The 22465-nt window shown below is 32.5% G+C and overlaps 1 protein-coding gene and 2 long non-coding RNA genes across 4 annotated transcripts in view; 2 read left to right on the forward strand and 1 right to left on the reverse strand.

Annotated features, from left to right (window-relative positions):
- Nucleotides 1-13372, forward strand: part of tup (LIM1_Isl and LIM2_Isl domain-containing protein tup) — a 58046-nt gene extending 44674 nt beyond the window's left edge. The window contains exons 4-10 of one of the 2 annotated variants that reach the window (XM_090115188.1): nt 78-145; nt 1427-1532; nt 5960-6077; nt 6490-6652; nt 10123-10227; nt 12383-12490; nt 12826-13372. In XM_090115188.1, coding sequence (XP_089971314.1) covers nt 78-145; nt 1427-1532; nt 5960-6077; nt 6490-6652; nt 10123-10227; nt 12383-12490; nt 12826-12930 — 773 coding nt within the window. In that variant the 3' untranslated portion in view covers nt 12931-13372. The remainder of the gene's footprint in view (nt 1-77; nt 146-1426; nt 1533-5959; nt 6078-6489; nt 6653-10122; nt 10228-12382; nt 12491-12825) is intronic. The other variant, XM_090115189.1, reaches the window with a different exon arrangement.
- A 5743-nt stretch (nt 13373-19115) lies between these two features.
- LOC149898783 (uncharacterized) lies at nt 19116-20440 on the reverse strand. Its single transcript, XR_016458044.1, has 3 exons — nt 20197-20440; nt 19875-20055; nt 19116-19533 (listed from the first exon to the last, which is right to left on the reverse strand). It is a non-coding gene; the product is annotated as an uncharacterized LOC149898783 (long non-coding RNA).
- Nucleotides 20441-20589: 149 nt separating this feature from the next.
- LOC149898784 (uncharacterized) lies at nt 20590-22098 on the forward strand. The gene is made up of 3 exons (XR_016458040.1): nt 20590-20726; nt 20876-21049; nt 21386-22098. It is a non-coding gene; the product is annotated as an uncharacterized LOC149898784 (long non-coding RNA).
- The last annotated feature ends 367 nt before the right edge of the window (nt 22099-22465 follow it).

A 22465-nucleotide genomic window follows, 5' to 3' on the forward strand; every position in this document is an offset into this window, starting at 1 on the left:
AAGTAAATAGATTAATTATAGTATTAGAAAAATTAATAAATAATAAGAAAATAATAATAATTTAATAAATTTTCCAGGCGACGAATTCGCGTTAAGAGAAGGCGGCGCGCTTTACTGTAGAGAAGACCACGATGTTTTGGAAAAGGTATAAGTATTTTCATTATATTGTTAATTGTATGTTTGTCTATTAGTCTATTAGGAACCACTTGATTTATTTAATCCATGGCAGAACTTGTATTTTTATAGATTGTGTGTTCTGCTAAATAGAAAATTTCAAAATTAATTTTAGCGTGATTGAGTAACAGACATCGCTACGATCCAAAGATGGCTCTGAAAATCAGACTTCTAGATGTGCTTTTAGAGTAGAGTATCCTTTAGCGCACGCAAACATACACAATCTTTAAAATTTTCAAGTAATTACTACTTATGTTTTACTTTAATATCATTTCTGTGCATTTAATAAATGTATGTTTTTGAAGTGAAACTTCTTTATCGGGGTTGGAAAAAAATTTAGTGTAACATTTATTATTATTACCTATAATTGTATTAACTTCCATTACATTAGATTATTTACCTACTTGTTAACTTTCTACCTACTGTCCATAACATATGTATATAACCAAGAAGCACAACTCAGGGTCCCAAGACACAAGTACATATTTCACTTAGTTTGGGACCCACTGTCGTACATTAATTGTAAATCATATTATAATGGACAAATAAATTTATTTCATTTCATTTCATTTCATTTTTTCGTTACGCGTGACATTTTTCCGTTACGCGCCATCTTTTTCTTATCCCTACCACGCGTGATTCGACATATTTCTGTAAAGTTGCATATATATATATTACATAGTAAATTATTTTTTGAAAATAAGGTCATAAAGAAGTTTCACTTCTTACGTGTGTACACTGTACACTAGTACACGCACACATTTTTTCCTTTCATATCTATTCATTCAAACGCCTCAACTTTTGAATATACAATGTTACTAGTATAATTTACTCTTTATTTTACAGTAGGTATACAAAACAATAAAAAAATGTGTGCGTGTACTAGTGTACACTCGTAAGAAGTGGAAACTTCTTTATGGCCTTATTTAAAAAAATAATAATTTACAGTAATACGTCGATTCACGCGTGGTAGGACTGGTAGGGATAAGAAAAAGATAGCGCGTGACGGAAAAATGTCACGCGTAACGAAAAAATGTTACACTATTTTTTTTTCCAACTCCGATAAAGAACTCCGATAAAGAATCGTTAATAAACCAACTCCAATAAAGAATCGTTAATAAAGTTGCATATAGTACATTATTTTTTGAAAAATAAGGTCATAAAGAAGTTTCACTTCTTACGTGTGTACACTAGTACACGCACACATTTTTTTATACAAAAATGAAAAATAAACTCTATTTCCTTATAATAGAGTGCAAACACAAGCGGCAGCAGCAACAGCAACACGGAGAGCAACAACAACACAACATTGAGCAACAACAACTCGCATCTGCCACACGAACTTGGCTCTATGAGCGGTGAGTTACAACAACTAAGTAATTAAAAAAAAAGACGGGTGGCACTGGGGGAGTGCCGGCAGAAGTGAAAACTTGATTATTAACGTTGAGCATGTTTGATATCCATCCGTCTTACGCTTTTTCGATCAGGTCACGTGTCCTGACGCGAGTTTAAGATTTTATACCCAACGCCGCTAAAGAAGTTTTCACTTCAAAAAGGGTGTACCCAGCATACGTGTCAGAAGTGAAACTTCTTAAAAATTTACCATTTATAGGGTCTGGTAAAGCGACTTAAATGGTCTGGTGAAATGTCCTTAGAAAAGTCACTAGTAGTAAATAGTCTCGTGATGAATAATTCATAAGTTTTTTTTATTTGCAAACCAGAAAAAGTAAGATTTCGGTAGTATATAATATTATAGACATGGAAATGGGAAATATGTTTGTTTTATAATATTAACATAAACATAATATAATTTCAATTTTTGGTTGGGGAATTTCCTAAGACATAATTTATCAGACAAGACCACCAATGGTTATTACAATATGTATCTTTGATTACGATCGTAAATAAAAATAATGATAATATCGAAATGAATAATTCTATTCTATTCAATACTTCATACTACGAAATTCATATGAATCTCCGAAAATAAATAATCTCTCTGTTTCATCTATTATTTTAATTTTAGTGTAATTTTGATCGATTCATAATACATCCTTTTTTAAATATTATCACTCAGTCAAACATAATAATATGATGAAAAAGCCTAAAGTCCAGATATTTTTCATCCCACCGATCTTTGTTTGAACGATTGAATTTTGCGAACCTAGTTACTATTAAAAATTAAAACCTTGTTGTTGTTTTTGTGAATTTAACACGAAAAGATATAAAAAATTCGCTACGGATTGAGAAACTTCGCCTATATATTTGTCAGTAATCGACTCCTTTAGACTCGATTTTGACTCACTTTAAACAGACAGATTTAAAATTATGCACACTTATCAAGGATCGGTGACAATACAATAATTTCATGACTTTTCTTTTAATAGCGTGTGCTTTAGTTTTTAGAATAGATATATTTATTTTTTACTAGCTGCGCTTCGTGGTTTCACCCGCGTGGCTCCACTCCTGTTGGTCTTAGCGTGATGATATATAGCTTATAATCTTACTCGATAAATGGGCTATCTAACACCGAAGGAATATTTCAAATCGGACCAGTACCTCCCGAGATTAGCGCGTTCAAACAAACAAACAAACTATACAGCTTTATAGTATTAAGTATAGATTTGAACATAACTTAAAATCTAGAATCCTAAGCTTGAATAATTCGTAGATTATAAGTGCAAAATATCTGTACAAGACAGAATATTGGAAATTGAGATTTAATATTGAGTATTACACGTAATTCCTTATCAGCTTATCAGCACGGATTCTGGTTTACAATGATAATAGCTAAATCGTACTGTGATTGACTGTACACTGGGGGACACAGCGTGGAATATTGACTATTTTGAGAATATAGGAAAAGTTATAAAAACATCGATTTGGTTTCTTAAAAAATTTTTACGATATTTCGAAATAACGAAATAACACTTTTTTACTAAAAATTCAAATGATATCAGATTTTTTTGTCAGCAATTATGAAAATGCAGCAGAAAATGTTCAATTATTTTATGTTAATAAAAATACTTCAAAATTCTGAACTTTTCAAACAATGCCACTGCTCCTTTTCAACTTAAGAAAAAAAAGACGTGTGTCACTCGGGGACTGCCGCGGTAAAGCTATTGCATGCTATGCTTTCAAGCCACACCTCCGCGCCCGTCCCCGTGGGGAGCGTGAGGTTTTTTCGTTACGGAATTTCTCGATTCGATCCCCGCGCTCAAGGGCCAAGGCCCGCGATAGAAGCTATGCAATAGCTTAAAAAAATCCCTAGTCTGTTCGCTGTAAAGTATTCGACACAGTATTCGATATCTCAAAAAAACAGTATCACCAATAAATCGCTTTAGAAACATTAAAATTACTTTAATCCCGAAAAAAAAGTTCGCAATTCTCCAAAATCAGATAAAACAAATATCGCTTTTAAATCTCAAAAATAATAATTATGTAAAATTATCAATCACGCCGACTTGCGCGTTGCACTGTACGTTATCGTTCCTTTGACAAACGCCGACAAAGCCGCCGATCCGTTTAATTCGACCGCATGAAAACTCAAGTGCCTGGTTATTTTTTTATCTATAAGCAATTAGTTTGTGACCTTCGCAATATTAACTATGTTTAAATGCGAGTTACGTATGTAAAACTGAAGGAATGATAAATGTATCTAATAAAGTATCTCTATATCTGTAACAGATTTATTTACGGCTAGATTATTTTCTAGAGACGTTATGTTAAACCGATTATTTTTACACGCTTTATATTAGCTTCACCTGTATGTTTGTAACCGACTTCTTTGGGCGCGATTTTGACCCACTTTAAACGGCCAGATTTCGTTCAAACTTTGTAGATTTATTGAGGACCGATGACAATACACTAATTTGATAAAAATTTTCTATTTTTTAGTTCGGTTTTCTATAAAAAGCGTGTTTTTTAGTTTTTTTAAACTATTATTCTTAATACTACGGGTAATCGAACGCAGGACGTCGTAAAATATTCTGTACAGACACTTTAGTTTTGCTTAATTCGTCTAAATTCGGGTCGGGATGGTTTTTTTTTAATTTTCCGCAGTTATTATCGAAATCCAAGTAGATAGATATGAATAGAATATATCAAAAATCATTTAATTGATATTTAAATTAACTAATAAGTATTTCAATATGAATAGTTGAATACCATGAAATAAAACGATAAAATATATCCATCTTACATTTCAATTTCACATTAAATTTTAAGTAACATTCGTTGCATCACAAGTGCATAACATGTCACATCAAAACAGAACCCCGCTCAAGTTCAAAGTGCATACATCAAGTTATAATAAGCACAAATGACTGACCGTGGATTACAGAGGTGTGAAATGGTTAATCCAAACTGACCCTTCGCGAGGGTCAGATGTTTAAATTATTTAAGCTAGCTTAACTTACTGTATGGAGTTTTTTAATTTTCAAATTATTGTAGATGAAATTGGGTGTATGATGTTTATTTTTTGGTAATTAAGGTATTTATGCTTTCGAAATAAATATAATTGATTAAGGGCTGATTTTTCAATCTTTGGTTTAAACTTATTCGTCGATTAATGTATAAAACTACCATTTTAAAAAGTTAAAAACGTATTCTAATTGCCCGTATTTGACAGTTTACGTGACATTTTAATATTATCGTGTAATACTTTATTGGACGGATAAGTTTTATCCAAGCATTGAAAAATCGGCCCTAAGTTTAAAAAAACACGTTATATAAATGATATTGTTTTATTGTCGTCGATCATTAATAAGTGTACAAAGTTGGAATTAAATCTGTCCGTTTAAAGTGAACAAAATCGAGTCTAAAGTAGTTTATTGAATTTTGAGGTAGTGTAGATTTTCTGGCTATCATATCCTAAACGACGTACCTTAAATACCTATAGAAATGTCTCCCATATGTACTTTGTTGCACTTTGAAATTAAAATTATTAAAATATTAGTGGTTTTTATCCCATCCGAGTCAGGGAATATATTTATTTATGTATTAATAATAATTTTATTTTTCACGCCCAAAGTTCGATTCCAAATCTCCCTACTTAATATCTCCTATATTAACAACTAGCGGTCCGCCCCGGCTTCGCCCGTGGTACATATATACGTTTTCTCTACATAAGAACCATCCTCGTACTTCAATGAATATAATAGAAAAGAATTATCGAAATCGGTTCAGCCGTTCACACGTGATGCCGTGACAACTGACAACGCGAAACGGGTGCAGACCCGCCGCCTTTTTATAGCTCTCGCCGCGAAGCGCGTCGAACGCGGCAACTGATACACAAAAACAATCCTATAATCCTATATCCTATAATAATTGTGCCAAATTTGGTTAAAATCCGTCGTGTAGTTTTTGTTTCTATAACGAATATACAGACAGACAGACAGACAGACAGACAGACAGACAGACAAAAATTTTACTGATTGCATTTTTGGCATCAGTAGCGATCCCTTATCACCCCTTCATAGTTTTTTTTTAAATATATTTCATGTACAGAATTGGCCTCTCTACAGATTTATTATAAGTATAGATAATACAAACCCCAAAACCAACTCACAACACCACCACAAACCAACAGTTTATATTATTTTTGAAATGATACTTCTTCAGGCGCGTCGATAGAATTTTTGAATTTTGCCAAAGAAGTTTCACTTCTGACTCGTGTACTCGGCACATACGCTCTTTTTATGCCGACATAAAGGAGCCCGTATCATAACGTAACATAAAACATAAAATGATGTAATAATATAAAAATTATATATTTATTTATCAGACTCAGGCAGTGAGTCAGGTTCACACAAGAGCGGTAGAGCAAGAGCCGGAGCCGCCGCTGACGGGAAACCCACTCGAGTGAGGACTGTGCTTAATGAGAAACAGCTGCACACACTCAGGTGAGTTACCTATATCTCTCTGTTTAGATATGACATTAAATGCAAAAGTACATTTCGTATTTATTGTTGACTAGCTGTGCCCTGCGGTTCTACCCGCATTGCTCCGCTCCTGTTGGTCTTAGCGTGATGATATATAGCCTATATAGTTCGATGAATGGGCTATCTAACACTGGGATTTTTTTCAAATCGGACCAGTAGTCCCTGAGATTAGCGCGTTCAAACAAACAAACTCTTCAGCTTTATAATATTAGTATAGTGTGGGTCACGAATGGCCGAGTTGGTCAGGCATCCGCCCCGGAATGGCGCGAAAGGATGCGGGTTCGAGTCCCGCTGAGTGATCGAATTTTTTCTATTCTATAAATTTATAAATATTAGTAGAGTTTATTATTTAAATTTTGTATTAATTCTCCAGAACATGCTACGCAGCGAACCCACGACCAGACGCTCTAATGAAGGAACAACTCGTCGAAATGACGGGACTCAGTCCTCGTGTGATTAGAGTCTGGTTTCAGAACAAAAGGTGCAAGGATAAAAAGAAAACGATGCAATTGAAGATGCAAATGCAGCAAGAAAAGGTTGGTTTCCATTGGTTTTAAATTTAACTTACGAATACTTACCTAATATTCACTATATTCGTGTTATTGTGGTTCTTATTAATTATTTTTTGAAGTGAAACTTCTTTATCGGGGTTGGAAAAAAATTTAGTGTAACATTTTTGCGTTACGCTGTACGCGTGACATTTTCGCGTTACGCCGTACGCGTGACATTTTTGCGTTACGCCGTACGCGTGACATTTTTGCGTTACGCCGTACGCGTGACATTTTTGCGTTACGCCGTACGCGTGACATTTTTGCGTTACGCCGTACGCGTGACATTTTTGCGTTACGCCGTACGCGTGAAATTTTTGCGTTACGCCATACTCGTGACATTTTTAAGGTCATAAAGAAGTTTCACTTCTTACGTGTGTACTCTAGTACACGCATACATTTTTTTGACGTGACAACGTCTTATAATTTGATAGAGCCGGCTGAACGCACGAACATGACTCATGCGGCGTTAAAGATTGTCTAATCTAAAAATGAACGCCCCTCCACTAAACTTAATTGTTTCAATGTGTGAGGACAAATAATTATTGAACCACTTTATATGTGTGCGCGCGTCGATTCTACTGCAAACTTTGACACTCGCGCACTGATTTGTCAACTAATCGGGCGATCAGTTCAGGTGCCTAGCATTGTATGGCGGGGAGAGCGCGCTATGTACGGAATGACACGTCCGTTCTGTCGTGCATCGCGTCATTTATGCACTAGTTGGCCAACTGGTCCTGTCGTTCGGGCATGGACGGGACTGGAGGACTGAACGACCAATGAGGCAGACCAATTTGTGTGTATTGCGTCTATACACGTACTTTGAATGTGAGCGTAAACACAGTGGAGGGGCGTTCATTTTTAGATTAGACAATCTCTACCTCGCTCTGAGGCGTTCCATGTCATGTCCAATAATAATGTCAAATCTTTTTTATTTCTTACTTTTCCGTTTTTGAAGTCGGTTGTTTTTAACGCAGTTATTTTTATTAGTGAATATTAAGCTTTCCGTGCGATTAGAACTTTGAAATTTAAGCTCTCCGTGTGATTAGAGCTTCTTGTGAAAATTAAGCTCTCCGTGCGGTAAGAGCCTTTAATGAAAATTAAGCTCTGCGTGCGATTAGAGATTTTTGTGAAAATTAAGCTCTCCGTGCGATTAGAGCTTTTTGTGAAAATTAAGCTTTCCGTGCGATTAGAGCTTTTTGTGAAAATTAAGCTTTCCGTGCGAATAGAGCTTTTTCTTAATATAAAGCTTTCCGTGCGATTAGAGCTTTTTATGAAAATTAAGCTCTCCATGCGATTAGAGCTTTTTTGTGAAAATTAAGCTCTCCGTGCGATTAGAGCTTTTTGTGAAAATTAAGCTTTTCGTGCGATTAGAGCTTTTTGTGAAAATTAAGCTTTCCGTGCGATTAGAGCTTTTTGTGAAAATTAAGCTTTCCGTGCGAATAGAGCTTTTTGTTAATATAAACCTTTCCGTGCGATTAGAGCTTTTTATGAAAATTAAGCTCTCCATGCGATTAGAGCTTTTTTTGTAAAAATTAAGCTCTCCGTGCGATTAGAGCTTTTTGTGAAAATTAAGCTTTTCGTGCGATTAGAGCTTTTTGCGAAAATTAAGCTCTCCGTGCGATTAGAGCTTTTTGTGAAAATTAAGCTTTCCGTGCGATTAAAGCTTTTTGTGAAAATTTAGCTTTCCGTGCCAATAGAGCTTTTTTTGAAAATTAAGCTCTCCGTGCGATTAGAGCTTTTTGTGAAAATTAAGCTTTCCGTGCGAATAGAGCTTTTTCTTAATATAAAGCTTTCCGTGCGATTAGAGCTTTTTATGAAAATTAAGCTCTCCATGCGATTAGAGCTTTTTTGTGAAAATTAAGCTCTCCGTGCGATTAGAGCTTTTTGTGAAAATTAAGCTTTTCGTGCGATTAGAGCTTTTTGTGAAAATTAAGCTTTCCGTGCGATTAGAGCTTTTTGTGAAAATTAAGCTTTCCGTGCGAATAGAGCTTTTTGTTAATATAAACCTTTCCGTGCGATTAGAGCTTTTTATGAAAATTAAGCTCTCCATGCGATTAGAGCTTTTTTTGTGAAAATTAAGCTCTCCGTGCGATTAGAGCTTTTTGTGAAAATTAAGCTTTTCGTGCGATTAGAGCTTTTTGCGAAAATTAAGCTCTCCGTGCGATTAGAGCTTTTTGTGAAAATTAAGCTTTCCATGCGATTAAAGCTTTTTGTGAAAATTTAGCTTTCCGTGCCAATAGAGCTTTTTTTGAAAATTAAGCTCTCCGTGCGATTAGAGCTTTTTGTGAAAATTAAGCTCTCCATACGATTAGAGCTTTTTGTGAAAATTAAGCTTTCCGTGCGATTAGAGGTTTTTGTGAAAATTAAGCTTTCCATGCGAATAGAGCTTTTTGTTAATATAAAGCTTTCCGTGCGATTAGAGCTTTTTATGAAAATTAAGCTCTCCATGCGATTAGAGCTTTTTTGTGAAAATTAAGCTCTCCGTGCGATTAGAGCTTTTTGTGAAAATTAAGCTTTTCGTGCGATTAGAGCTTTTTGTGAAAATTAAGCTCTCCGTGCGATGAGTTTTTTGTAAAAATTAAGCTCTCCGTGTGATTAGAGCTTTTTTGTGAAAATTTAGCTTTCCGTGCGAATAGAGCTTTTTTTGAAAATTAAGCTCTCCGAGCGATTAGAGCTTTTTGTGAAAATTAAGCTCTCCATGCGATGAGAGTTTTTTGTGAAAATTAAGCTCTCCGTGCGATTAGAGCTTTTTTGTGAAAATTTAGCTTTCCGTGCGATTAGAGCCTTTAATGAAAATTAAGCTCTCCATGCGATTTTATGCGGTTATCAATTCGGCCGGTATATTTTTTTTTATGTATGTACAACGTACACCGTATGTTTTTTCGGATAGGCCCAGTAGTTTTTATTTTATAAGCATTTTTGTCTGTACTCGATGACTAAGTTGATATGTAGCAAGTAACTTTGATTCACTTCCCGGTAACCGATTGAGCTGAAATTTTGTATACTTATGTAAATTTGATAGCGATGAAACATTATCATGACATGAAGCTGATTTGATGATGGAATCGGAAAGTGGCCATAGGAACTCAGTAATATATTGAATCAACTTTATCGAGTTTGGGCTCGTTTGATACGTGTTGAAAAATACACTAAAAAGTATTAAATAAAAATAACTGCGTTAAAAACAACCGGCTTCAAAAACGGAAAAGTAAGAAATAAAAAAGATTTGATATTATTAACTACTACATAATATTATTGTACATATTTCGCAATAAAAAGTGGCCTATGTTCTTTCTCGGGTATCAAAATATCTCTATACCAAATTTCATGCAAATTGGTTCAGTAGTTAAGGCGTGATTGAGTAACAGACAGACAGACAGAGTTGCTTTCGCATTTATAATATTAGTATGGATTTGTTTATTTAATTTGTAAATAACCGTAAATTCCCCACCAAGCAGGAGGGTCGTCGTCTCGGCTACATGTCGATGGGAGTCCCGCTTGTTGCCGGATCGCCTGTTCGACATGAACCAACGCCCAATGCTAATGGACTTGCGCTTGAGGTGAGTGACAGACATATAATACACATACACCGTACACACACAGAGACATACTCATATACGTTAACCAAACATACATACACAGACACACATTAAATACAATACATAAACAGAAACAAGTAGTCAGTAGACAAGAAACAATAACACATTACACATGACGAAGACGCGTATGAATAGGTGCGTAGGTACACAGTACCATACTCTTTGATACAAATGTCTCTAAACCTTTAGGTTTATATGATAGCATGTATATGAGTATTGAGTATAGGGACTCGCGCTTTAGATACACATAGCTAATACCTATACATACACACAAACTCATACAAACAGAGACGAATACAGAAAGCGTTTACACGTACGATGGGAGACCTTCGCATATTACACGTTCACCCACGAAAACACACATAAAATACAACGCCTCGCGTAGACACAAATACACATAAACGCGTGGAGAAATTTAAACAAATTGTTTTAATTATAATGTATGAAATAATATTGTTGTTTTCCAAAAGGTTTTTTTGTCACATTGATGATAATTTAAATGATGGATGATTGAAAACGTTAAAAAAATTTGAGTGAAAATGAACAGTGCTTATAATAACAATAATGCAGAGGATAATATGTATTAAAGTTTATAATAACACCAATAGGCCAGTGGAAATTAACATTAAATTCGCAAAGCACGATGTAGATTTGAATTTTTGGTATGTTGTTTGGATCAGTTAGGGTGATGTAAATCCCAATTTGCAACTTCGAAAAAGTTGTGCTCGCTGCGCACCACGTGATAAACTGCGAAAATTTTGGACTTTTTTCACTTTTTGCTCTAAAAGTCATAAACTATGCGTTTCCGACAAGTATCATTCAGTACATAAATTAAGGTTATTAAATTTGCAACAATTTAAGCCTAACCGCAGCTCTCTAAACCTTATAACGACTAAACTGTGGCCATTCGAAGATGGTTCATTTTTCCCGAAATATTGAAATTTTTAGTTTTGCTCCCGTTTGAAGCAAAATATTGGCAAAAACCGCTCGTTCTATGAGAAAGTCGTATAATGAAGTTGCAGTGCATTTAATTTTCTTTCATTAGAGCATAGAACAAAGTCTGTGAGACAAATAGTCCACTCACAATATCTGAAAAACAAAAAGAAGGTAGAAATAGATTTTTAAAGAATTGAAACTGCGGGCATATAAAATCATAAAAAGGATAATACTTTTTCATTTGCAGGATAGGTAATTAACAAAATTAAATTTTCTACAACTTTATTTTATGACCTTCTCATAGAACGAGCGGTTTTGCCAATATTTTGGTTCAAACGGGAGCAAAACTAAAAATTTGAAAATTTCGGGAAAAACTGACTATCTTTGAAAGGCCACAGCTTAGTTGTTATAAGGTTTAGAGAGCTGCGGTTAGGCTTAAATTGTTGCAAATTTAATTATCTTTGTAATTTTGTTAATTACCTATCCTGCAAATGAAAAAGTATTATCCTTTTTATGATTTTATATGCCCTCAGTTTCAATACTTTAAAAATCTATTTCTACCTTCTTTTTGTTTTTCAGATATTGTGAGTGAACTATTTGTCTCACAGACTTTGTTCTATGCTCTTATGAAAGAAAATTAAATGCACTACAACATTATTATACGAACTTCTCATAGAACGAGCGGTTTTTGCCAATATTTTGCTTCAAACGGGAGCAAAACTAAAAATTTCAATATTTCGGGAAAAAGGAACCATCTTCGAATGGCCACAGTTTAGTCGTTATAAGGTTTAGAGAGCTGCGGTTAGGCTTAAATTGTTGCAAATTTAATAACCTTAATTTATGTACTGAATGATACTTGTCGGAAACGCATAGTTTATGACTTTTAGAGCAAAAAGTGAAAAAAGTCCAAAATTTTCGCAGTTTATCACGTGGTGCGCAGCGAGCACAACTTTTTCGAAGTTGCAAATTGGGATTTACATCACCCTAACTGATCCAAACAACATACCAAAAATTCAAATCTACATCGTGCTTTGCGAATTTAGGGTTTTTTAGTGTCGATTTCTACTGGCCTACAAATAAATTAGAGAAAATGAATAGTACGGTGATGAAATTAATACTATTTTTTATGAATATGTTGATGATAATATTAACAATGATGCTAATAAAATTAAATTTGCAGGTAACAGCATACCAACCGCCATGGAAGGCATTATCAGACTTCGCTTTACACGCAGACCTAGATCGAGCCCCACATCATAGTGCAGCTTTCCAACACCTTGTTAATCAGGTAAAACCATTTTTTAATAAATAATTATGTTTTTCAGCTATAAATGTTTACGTATTGGTTTTTTAGCTGACTTCCCAAAAAGGAAGAAGTCCGAGGTGGAGTAGAGATAAAAGCGATTTTTATACCCTAAGTGAATTTTTTTACTAAAATGTCTATAGTGCAATAAAGTTTCACTTTTACCGTGGTTTCAATTTTCATAGTCATCTTATCAAAAACATATTATTTAGTGTTTTATTTTACTAGAATATTTTACTAGAAAATAATATGAATAAATCGCGTTTAAAATCCGTTAAAAATCTCTAATTTCTAAACATTTTTTTTTTTTCTATCCACAGATGCACGGTTACGACGTCCCCCCCCTCCCCCCACCCCGACCGCACGCTGAAGACAACTACGTCACATACCTCGAGAGTGATGACAGCCTTCCCCCCTCCCCATAGTGCAGACTTGCTTAAATACATACATACAAACACGCTACAAGCATAGAAAACGGCAAAGAAAACGAATAATATCAAGGAAAATATTGAAAATATCCCCCATCCCCCATCCCATAAACACAATATCAACAAAAACTCACAATATGGAAATTCCAAAACTTACAGCAAACGCAGTCAAGATAAATACAATACGCTCACAATATCAAACTCACAGTATTACCAATCACACTCACAAATACACATGCACAATATGAACAAAGAATATTTCAATAACTATAAACTCACAACACGGCTCAATTACAATAAACACACTCACAATATCCACAAATATACTCATAACAAACATACTCATATTATCCACAAACTCACAAATATATCATACACTCACAACATCCAAAAGTAAACTCACAATTTCACCAAATAAACTCACAATATTCCACATTATATAAAACCTTCGTCCGGAGATTTAAAAGAAAAAGGTGGCAAAAATTGGAAGAAAATTACTGTCATAAATATATAATTTGACAGTAATTTTAATGAACACAAAAATATATAATTGGAAGATTTGACAATACGAGATTTTGTTGAAGCCGCTAACTGGCAACATTGTTAGTTCAAAGCAAGATTTGGTAATACATTTGGCAACACTCATAGAAAAAAGATAAAAACAGTAATACTTTAAATGAGTCGATACATATCAAACTCCGGTAAGTCCATTCTAATAGAAATGTGGGAATCGGGGTATTTCTAATAACTTAAAAAAACAATATGTTTGCACCTTTATAATTGATGACGGATATAATATAATACATTAGAATTATTTTTACGAAGAAAAAGAAATGTATTACTTGATGATTATGCCACAAAATTAGATTTAAATCTGGACATACAGGCGTTTGATATGTACCAGCAAAACTTACCGGGATTTGAAAAACATCGTCTTGGACTTACAGGATTTTGAAAAATCTCTAATGGACTTACAGGGATTTGATAGAACTCAGTTTTGGGACGTACTGAGGTGGTGGAAATGGGTAGATAGTTCGTCGCGTTGTAAGTATTGGATATTAAAATAAAATATGTAAATTAAAAGATACAAATTATTATTATTATTAACCTTTATCATCCCACTGCTGGGCAAAGAGAGAGGTCAATAAATCAAAACGGTTGAAAAAATCTCAGTACGGCCCTGGGCTTCATGGCTGGGAATCACTACTGTGCGTGTGCTGTGCGTCTAGTTTTATTTATCTTTTAGCTGTTTTCTGAGCCTTGTCTATTTTAGCTTTTGGTATTGTTTTTTTCCTTGCTTTGTCTAGAACCACCACCTCTATAGTAAAACTGTTTTCTTCCATCATTTATCAATAAAAACGATTTATAAGCATTGGTCACACGTGTTAGCTTCAACAAAATTGAGAGAAATGGCAGCCATCTTAGTGCCATATTGCGCTGTGATTGGTCGAAATGGACTTGCCTGAGTTTGATAAACCACTGTCGACGGACATACCGGAGTTTGAAAAAAAACATTTACTTTAAACCTTATTTTAATAGAGATACGATTGACTTACCTAAATTTGAAAAGTAGAGACTGTTTTAGTTTTACAATTCAAAATTGGCGCCATTGTTATCTCAATTTTGGTGGGGAGTGGACTTACCGGAGTTTGATATGTATCGACTCAAATATAAGAAAGAAAATGTTGCAATCCGTACAAAGATTTATATTAAGATGAAATTTATAGCAATAATTGTCATATTTCTTACTGCCATAAAGCATACTTTAAAAATAAGAAAATAAATTGAAATTTCCTATTATAAATAATAAAGATATTGAAAAAAACTTCAAATCTCCTTTCGTATGTAATATTGCCTTATTTGTAATAAAAAAAATCTGGATTTTTTGAGCGGGAAATCAATTTATAGTTTTTCAAAATGGCGGATTGAAATATAGTCTACTTATTTAAGGCCATGTCCTTTCGCAATATTTGTTTTAAAAACGTTAGTGCATCGCCTTAAATTTAAAAACTTGCCAGTGTTTAATATCATGTGATAATTTGTACATTTTTCAACATTTTGTGTTAGGTTAGGAAATCTTTTCTATATCAAAAGTTTACCACTAGTTATATGAATTTAAATAATATAATCAACTGTAAATCTTAACATTACCTTGGGTATTTTATTTTTATTTAAGTGTAAATATCGTGTGTACATAAATTGTAATATATTTAATTAAGTATTTTTACTTGTAAAATTCATGCTTTTACTAAAATATGTTTTTTCGTGGCATTCAATACTGTTGCCATTACAATTTTTATTTTCCGCTTTGTGCTTTTGTTTACGTTAAATTCTCTGAATATTGTTAATAATTTGTTATTAATATTGTGCTTTTATACAAAATAATTGTAAACATAATAATGTAAATTTAAAACTTCACTTTTGATCATTGAGGTATTATTACTACGTATAGAGAGGACACCACGAACAAAATCTGATGGCGCGGGGCGGCTAGTGAGTCATACACTTTGTAGTAGATATTCTATAAAACCAATCAATGTAATAAATAAATATTGTTTATCTTATAAAAAAAATATGAATAAACTTATCAATTAAAACCAATCAATGTAACAAAAAAAATTGGTTTGAGACGATTGCCTCGAACTCGTGTTACAAATAGTGTAGTAACGATGTCCTCTCTAATACATAGTAGTAACTCAATGCGTTTGACTTGTTTTTGTATTGAGATATAAAATAAAATGCAACGGGTGGAGTGCTAATGCTAATCTTCATAGATATTACCAGATGTATAATTTATTATGTATCTAGTTAAAATATACACTGTATTTAGATTGTGAGCATAAATATTATAAATAAAACATCAAGTACCTTATACATTTATTTTTATTTAATCCTTATCCTGATTACCTCTCTAGGTATTAGTGTTAATATTTAAAGGTCCTGGGTTCGATTCCCGAAGGAAACAAAAAAGCACTATTGTTCTGGAATAGAATGTCAATAACATTCTTGCCAGTAAAAATAAATGCCAATTAAATAGTGAAATAAATGTGCAAAATGCATTTTCCCGTTCAAGGGGACACCGGACAAGTAACTATTATTTCTACAGTGTTTAATTCATTGAGAACGATGAAATTGGGTTCGATCCTTATGAAAAAAAAAGATGGTACATATTAGTAGGTACTAGCTGTGCTCCGCGGGTCCGCGGCTCCGCTCCTGTTGGTCTTAGCGTAATGATATATAGCCAATGCCCTATAGCCTTCCTCAATAAATGGGCTATCTAACACCGAAATAATTTTTCAAATCGGACCAGTAGTTCCTGAGACTAGCGCGTTCAAACAAACTCTTCAGCTTTATAATATTAGTTTATATGTGTATTTAAATTCTTGAACTCATGAAACTTGGATATGATACATAGCAAGGCCAAGGTACATTTTTCCTAACAAGCTCAAAGTACCTAAAGATAGTAAATAGTAAGTATACATGGTATTGGTACATCTACTGAATTCTTTTTAGGTACTAATAACTATTAGATAGTATTTAGGTATTATTTTTCTTGCTCTATGCTCATAAAATTTTATCACAATTAATATAACATCATGTTCCATAGTAACATTAATTGAGACCTTCAGGGGGGTAACCGGCACCTTTAGAATAACAGTCTTATTATGGGTACGTTTTGTTGCGTTCACAAAATAATCTTACTTTTTTGGCACCGGGACCTTCTAAAACATATGTAAACCAATTGCAACAAGACTGTTTCGAGCGGTTTCGAGACGTCAATCGAAAAATTGGAACCGGCACGCTCTCTTTGACATTTAGCATTCTTGTTATAATGTCAATAATGACAGTTTTAAGCAATTTTAGTGAAGTTGTAAATATGGAACTTTTATAACATTATTTTGAATATTATTAAAAGAATACACATCAAATTTAAGTGAAACGTATGTAGTTGGAAATCTATTTAATAAATGAAGCTTTTAAAGAAGATAATAAATACATTTATTATATTAAAAATGCAAAATTAACATAACTACATCGGGTTGTTCCAAGAAAAGGCTTCAAACCTTTTGATTTAAGAAGAATCGTGTAAATAATTTATTATTGCGAAGTGCGCAATCATCACGAGTCTCTATGAGATATGGGGGCATCATATGAACAATCTTAAAATACAATTATAACCTACAGATTTATGTGTGTAAGATAAAATTAATGTAAGTACCATACCCAATGCAAATCTTAAGAGTATATTTAAAAATACGTTTGTTTATGTACACATTCTCCACTTGTTATTTCTCTATATAATAAAATGCAACCCTACTTATTCTCTAAACATAAATTTTATCTAATACCTACTCAATGTAAATCTATAAAAGATTCTTTATTATTTCTTCTTGATTCAATATATTTTATCATGTTATATTATTTATATGTATAATAAAACACTTAAAAGTAAATCTACACTCAAATGCACTACCCATATTATACTTATGTTAGGGATCTCATTTAATTTTGAGAAGTAATACCACGGACATATATCAAGATAGACTAAGCGAGTGTATGTACTTCCCGTGTCCAAACTACGATTATGAAACTTACTTGACGCTGGCCTACACTCAGTCCGCGCTTGCAGTTCGCCAAGGAAAGACGTGAAGCTGAATAAAGTAAAATGCCGAATTACGCCGTTATAAACTGTAGAAACTCCACAGCTGTGAGTGGCCGAGTTAGCAGAGATGTTTCCTTCCACCGGTAAGTAATTTTCTAATCAGAATATGCACTATTTATTTTAAAATCAAATAAAGAATATCTGTGGAAAACGATCGTGACAAACACGGATACCAAATCATACGAAATGATTCGGAATACATTGCGGCTTTTACTTGGCACGGTAAAGATCGCGTCGTATGATAACAAGCAATGAATAGCGTCTTCTCATTTTTCTGTTCTCATTTTTCTGTCCAATTTTGTGGTTAGTGATGTTCATTTGATGCAACAGTTCTCGATTCTAATCGATTTTATAATCGAACAGATAAATGATAATTTGAAGGAGCAATTTTTCAGAAAAAAAGGCATAGATTTTTTTTGTCATTTAATACGACTTGACCTAGAACTTTTAAGTATTTTAATACAAAGGTACTAAAAATAAATATTATGACATGGACGCCATTAGTTAAAGTGTCATCTTGGGAGTTTTTTAAGAAAACTCCTTATTGCTTAGACTATGTTTGTTTTTTCAGTTTTCCAAGTAACCCGAACATAAAAGGAAAATGGATCGATGCAACGGGACATAAAGATTGATTGATTGACAGTTTCATTACTTTCTTTCGATGGCCTCTCTAGTACGTAGTACATGGTAACTCAATGGGCATATGTAAGAAAAAGCTAAAACACATTAGTTTACTTGTTAGAATATTAAAAGGTTTATAACTTTATTTTATCATCCCTCTGTCTATGGTAATTATCATTTTTCTGTCTTGAATCGATTTAGTAATCGATTACGATTCATTTATTTGACTACCTCTTAAACATAGATCTAGTTTGATCTGATTTCTTTCGATTTACTTCGATGGGATAGGACGATACTAGAATCGCCGCGCGAGTGGCGGCCTAATCGATTTAGCGTAAAATGAAATTAACATCACTAAAAAGCGCTCGTGACGTCATAACGCGTCAAGGTCAGTACAAAAAATATGACACGCTTGGTTTTCATACAGATCGCGGTACTTGCGTTGTCTACTTATATATACATGTCTGTGAGTAATACCATTATATTTTATTTCCAGGTTCTACAATCAATTCCGAGCACTAGGGATAAGATTACCCAGCGTAACCACATGGAAGCATTGATAGTATTCAAGAAGCTATAAAGTGCCAGCGCAACATGAATATATTTTTTTCAATAGGAAGCAATATCATGCTTTAAATGTATTAGTGCAATTAAAAACATATTTTATAAATCCAAAATCTTTATTTAGTCCTTTTTATTTATTCATTGACAAAACATTTGCTCCTTTACTTCTCTTGATAACATTTATATATATAAAAAAATGTAATAAAACATGGAATTATTTGAAGATAGATTCAATTCTATTTTGATCAAATATTAATTAAAAACAATTAGGTAAATTACTCAAATCCAAATTTGTAAGTAAATAGCATATTAAAAACACCCTTGATTAAAAAAAATTAAGTTTTATTTATAGTACCAGCCTTTAAAACTTACAATGCAATAAACAAAAACTTTATATTTACATCACAATGAATAATTCCTACACTAATAGATTAATGGTATTTATATTTTTATTTTAAATTTAAATCAATTATTGTATTTGCATAATAAAGAGTAGATAAATAATTTAAAAACTTGCAGTACTTATGTATACTTTTAATTTCATTTTTATTAAACTTAAAATGAAAACAATGTAGGTACTATATTAAGGTACAATTAAATTTTTACATTTTCAGATGTATGATACAAATATGAATATTTTAAGTGTAGACATGGTGGCGCCTCCCCCAACTTGAAGTTCTCACTACCACATGATCATCTCCCAAGCCGGTACTTCCTTGTTCAATGTTTGGGCAAGCCGGCAATCAACACAACTGTGAAAGATAAATTGGACTTAAACTGATTCTTTGTTGCTTTAAAATTTAATAAGTACATTTAATATGTTTACTTTTATTATTAAAGGGCTTGTCATGGTGTATGTAATTTAAGATGTTTTTTTAAACAATGTCGGTATAGTTTGTTAAATAATAAATACTTTATTTGTTAATCATTTTTGAAGTATTTTAACATTTTAGTTGTTTATCTTACAATTCTTAATATCGTATTAAAAAAAAAGTTAAATGTGTAGGTGTGTAATTCCTTGCAAAACTGTTAATATAAGTAGCTTCTAACCAAACATAGATAGGTTTGCTTATAAATTAAAATAAATATTTACTTTTGACCAGCTGCTCTAGTTTTTGTGAACTCCCAAATCATTTGCACTTAAACTTTCAGCAGAGAATTCTAGCAACTTCGTCTCATCATAACTTTTACCTCGTTGGGAGTTATTCATGTACCTATCTTTGTCTTTGTAATTTCGGGGTCAGGGAGCTTCGCGCACTCTGCACAATGTTCTGCTGTAAGTTAAATAAAAATTACTTCAATTGAGTAACAATAATCAAAACAGACGAAATCATGCAAAAACCAAAACTTTATTCGTAAAAATATATCTCTGTAGTCTGTTATCATAAATCGTCCTTACTCGTACTTTATCTTACCTTGCTATTTCAATATTGCTTTTTCGCACTTTCTCATTTATCCAGAGATGAGATTCACATATTTAAGTTTAAGTTTATCTGAAATTTTAGATAATAATATGAATTATGAGGACAGTGACATGACATTTTGATTTTTGACGTTTAATGTTCGATACAAATCATTACGACTTGGCCTAAAAGCCTCGTAGCCAAGCCATTAATCTAAAAAAAATAGACAAAACTTCGGAATTCATTCGCTCTTTGGACATTGTAGGCAATCGCATAGGGCAATCGTATAGTAATCATGTTGAAAATGCTCCCGGTACCAAAATAAAGTAAGATTATTTTGTAAACTCAACAAAACAAGGTTGTTATTATAAAAATGGCGGTGATTGAAAATTAAATGTCAAAAATCCAAATGTCATAATCACTGTCCTCGTATTATTATCAAAAATTTGGATAAATCAAATTGAAAAATTGCGAAAGATAAGTACCTAATATGCATTAAAGAATGCATGAAAGAGGCATGAAAGAGCAATTGAAATAGCAAGGTAAGATAATATACGAGTAATAAATATATCTAAAACATTGGACGATTTATGATAACACAGATATATTTTTACGAATAAAGTATTGGTTTTTGCATGATTTCGTCTGTTTTGATTATTGTTAATTGAAGTAATTTTTATTTAACTTACAGCAGAACATTGTGCAGAGTGCGCGAAGCTCCTTGACCCTGAAGTTACAAAGACAAAGGTACATAAATAACTCCCAACGAGTTAAAAGTTATGCTGAGACGAAGTTGATAGAATTCTCTGAAAGTATAAGTGCAAATGATTTGGGATTTCACAAAAACTAGAGCAGCTGGTCAAAAGTAAATATTTATATTAATTTATAAGCAAACCTATCTATGTTTGGTTAGAAGCTACTTATACTAAAAGTTTTCTAAGGCATTGTACCTACACATTTATGTTTTTTTTAATACAATATTAAGAATTGCAAAATAAACAACTAAAACGTTGAAATACTTGAAAAATTATTAACAAATAAGGTATTTAACAAACCATACCGACATTGTTTAAAAAACTTCTTTTTAGACGTTTACATACACCATGACAAGCCCTTTAATAATAAAAGTAAACATATTAAATGTACTTATTAAATTTTAAAGCAACAAAGAATCAGTTTAAGTCCAATTTATCTTTCACAGTTGTGTTGATTGCCGGCTTGCCCAAACATTGAACAAGGAAGTACCGGCTTGGGAGATGATCATGTGGTAGTGAGAACTTCAAGTTGGGGGAGGCGCCACCATGTCTACACTTAAAATATTCATATTTGTATCATACATCTGAAAATGTAAAAATTTAATTGTACCTTAATATAGTACCTACATTGTTTTCATTTTAAGTTTAATAAAAATGAAATTAAAAGTATACATAAGTACTGCAAGTTTTTAAATTATTTATCTACTCTTTATTATGCAAATACAATAATTGATTTAAATTTAAAATAAAAATATAAATACCATTAATCTATTAGTGTAGGAATTATTCATTGTGATGTAAATATAAAGTTTTTGTTTATTGCATTGTAAGTTTTAAAGGCTGGTACTATAAATAAAACTTAATTTTTTTTAATCAAGGGTGTTTTTAATATGCTATTTACTTAAAAATTTGGATTTGAGTTATATATATCTACCTAATTGTTTTTAATAAATATTTAAGCTAAATAGAATTGAATCTAATTTCGAATACTTCCATGTTTTATTACTTTTTTTATATAAATGATATCAAGAGAAGTAAAGGAGCAAATGATTTGTCAATAAATAAATAAAAAGGACTAAATAAAGATTTTGGATTTATAAATGTTTTTTATTGCACTTAAACATTTAAAGTAGGATATTGCTTCCTATTGAAAAAAATATATTCATGTTGCGCTGGCACTATGGCTTCTTGAATACTGTCAATGCTTCCATGTGGTTACTCTGGGTAATCTTATCCCTAGTGCTCGGAATTGATTGTAGAATCTGGAAATAAATAATGGTTTTATTTCTCAAAATTAAATGAGATCCTTAACAACAGATTACATAAGTATAATATGGGTAGTGTATTTGAGTGTAGATTTACTTTTATAGTCTTATATTCTATATAGGTAAATAATAACATGATAAAATATATTGAATCATGAAGAAATAATAAACAATGTTTTATAGATTTACATTAAGTATTAGATAAAATTTATGTTTAGGGAATAAGTAGAGTTGCATTTTATTATACAGAGAAATAACAAG

The sequence above is a fragment of the Colias eurytheme genome, chromosome 22 (assembly GCF_061535395.1).
Source record: "Colias eurytheme isolate Ceu_HAF_F1 chromosome 22, ilColEury1 Martin Lab GWU primary, whole genome shotgun sequence".
Taxonomy (NCBI): Eukaryota; Metazoa; Arthropoda; class Insecta; order Lepidoptera; family Pieridae; genus Colias; species Colias eurytheme.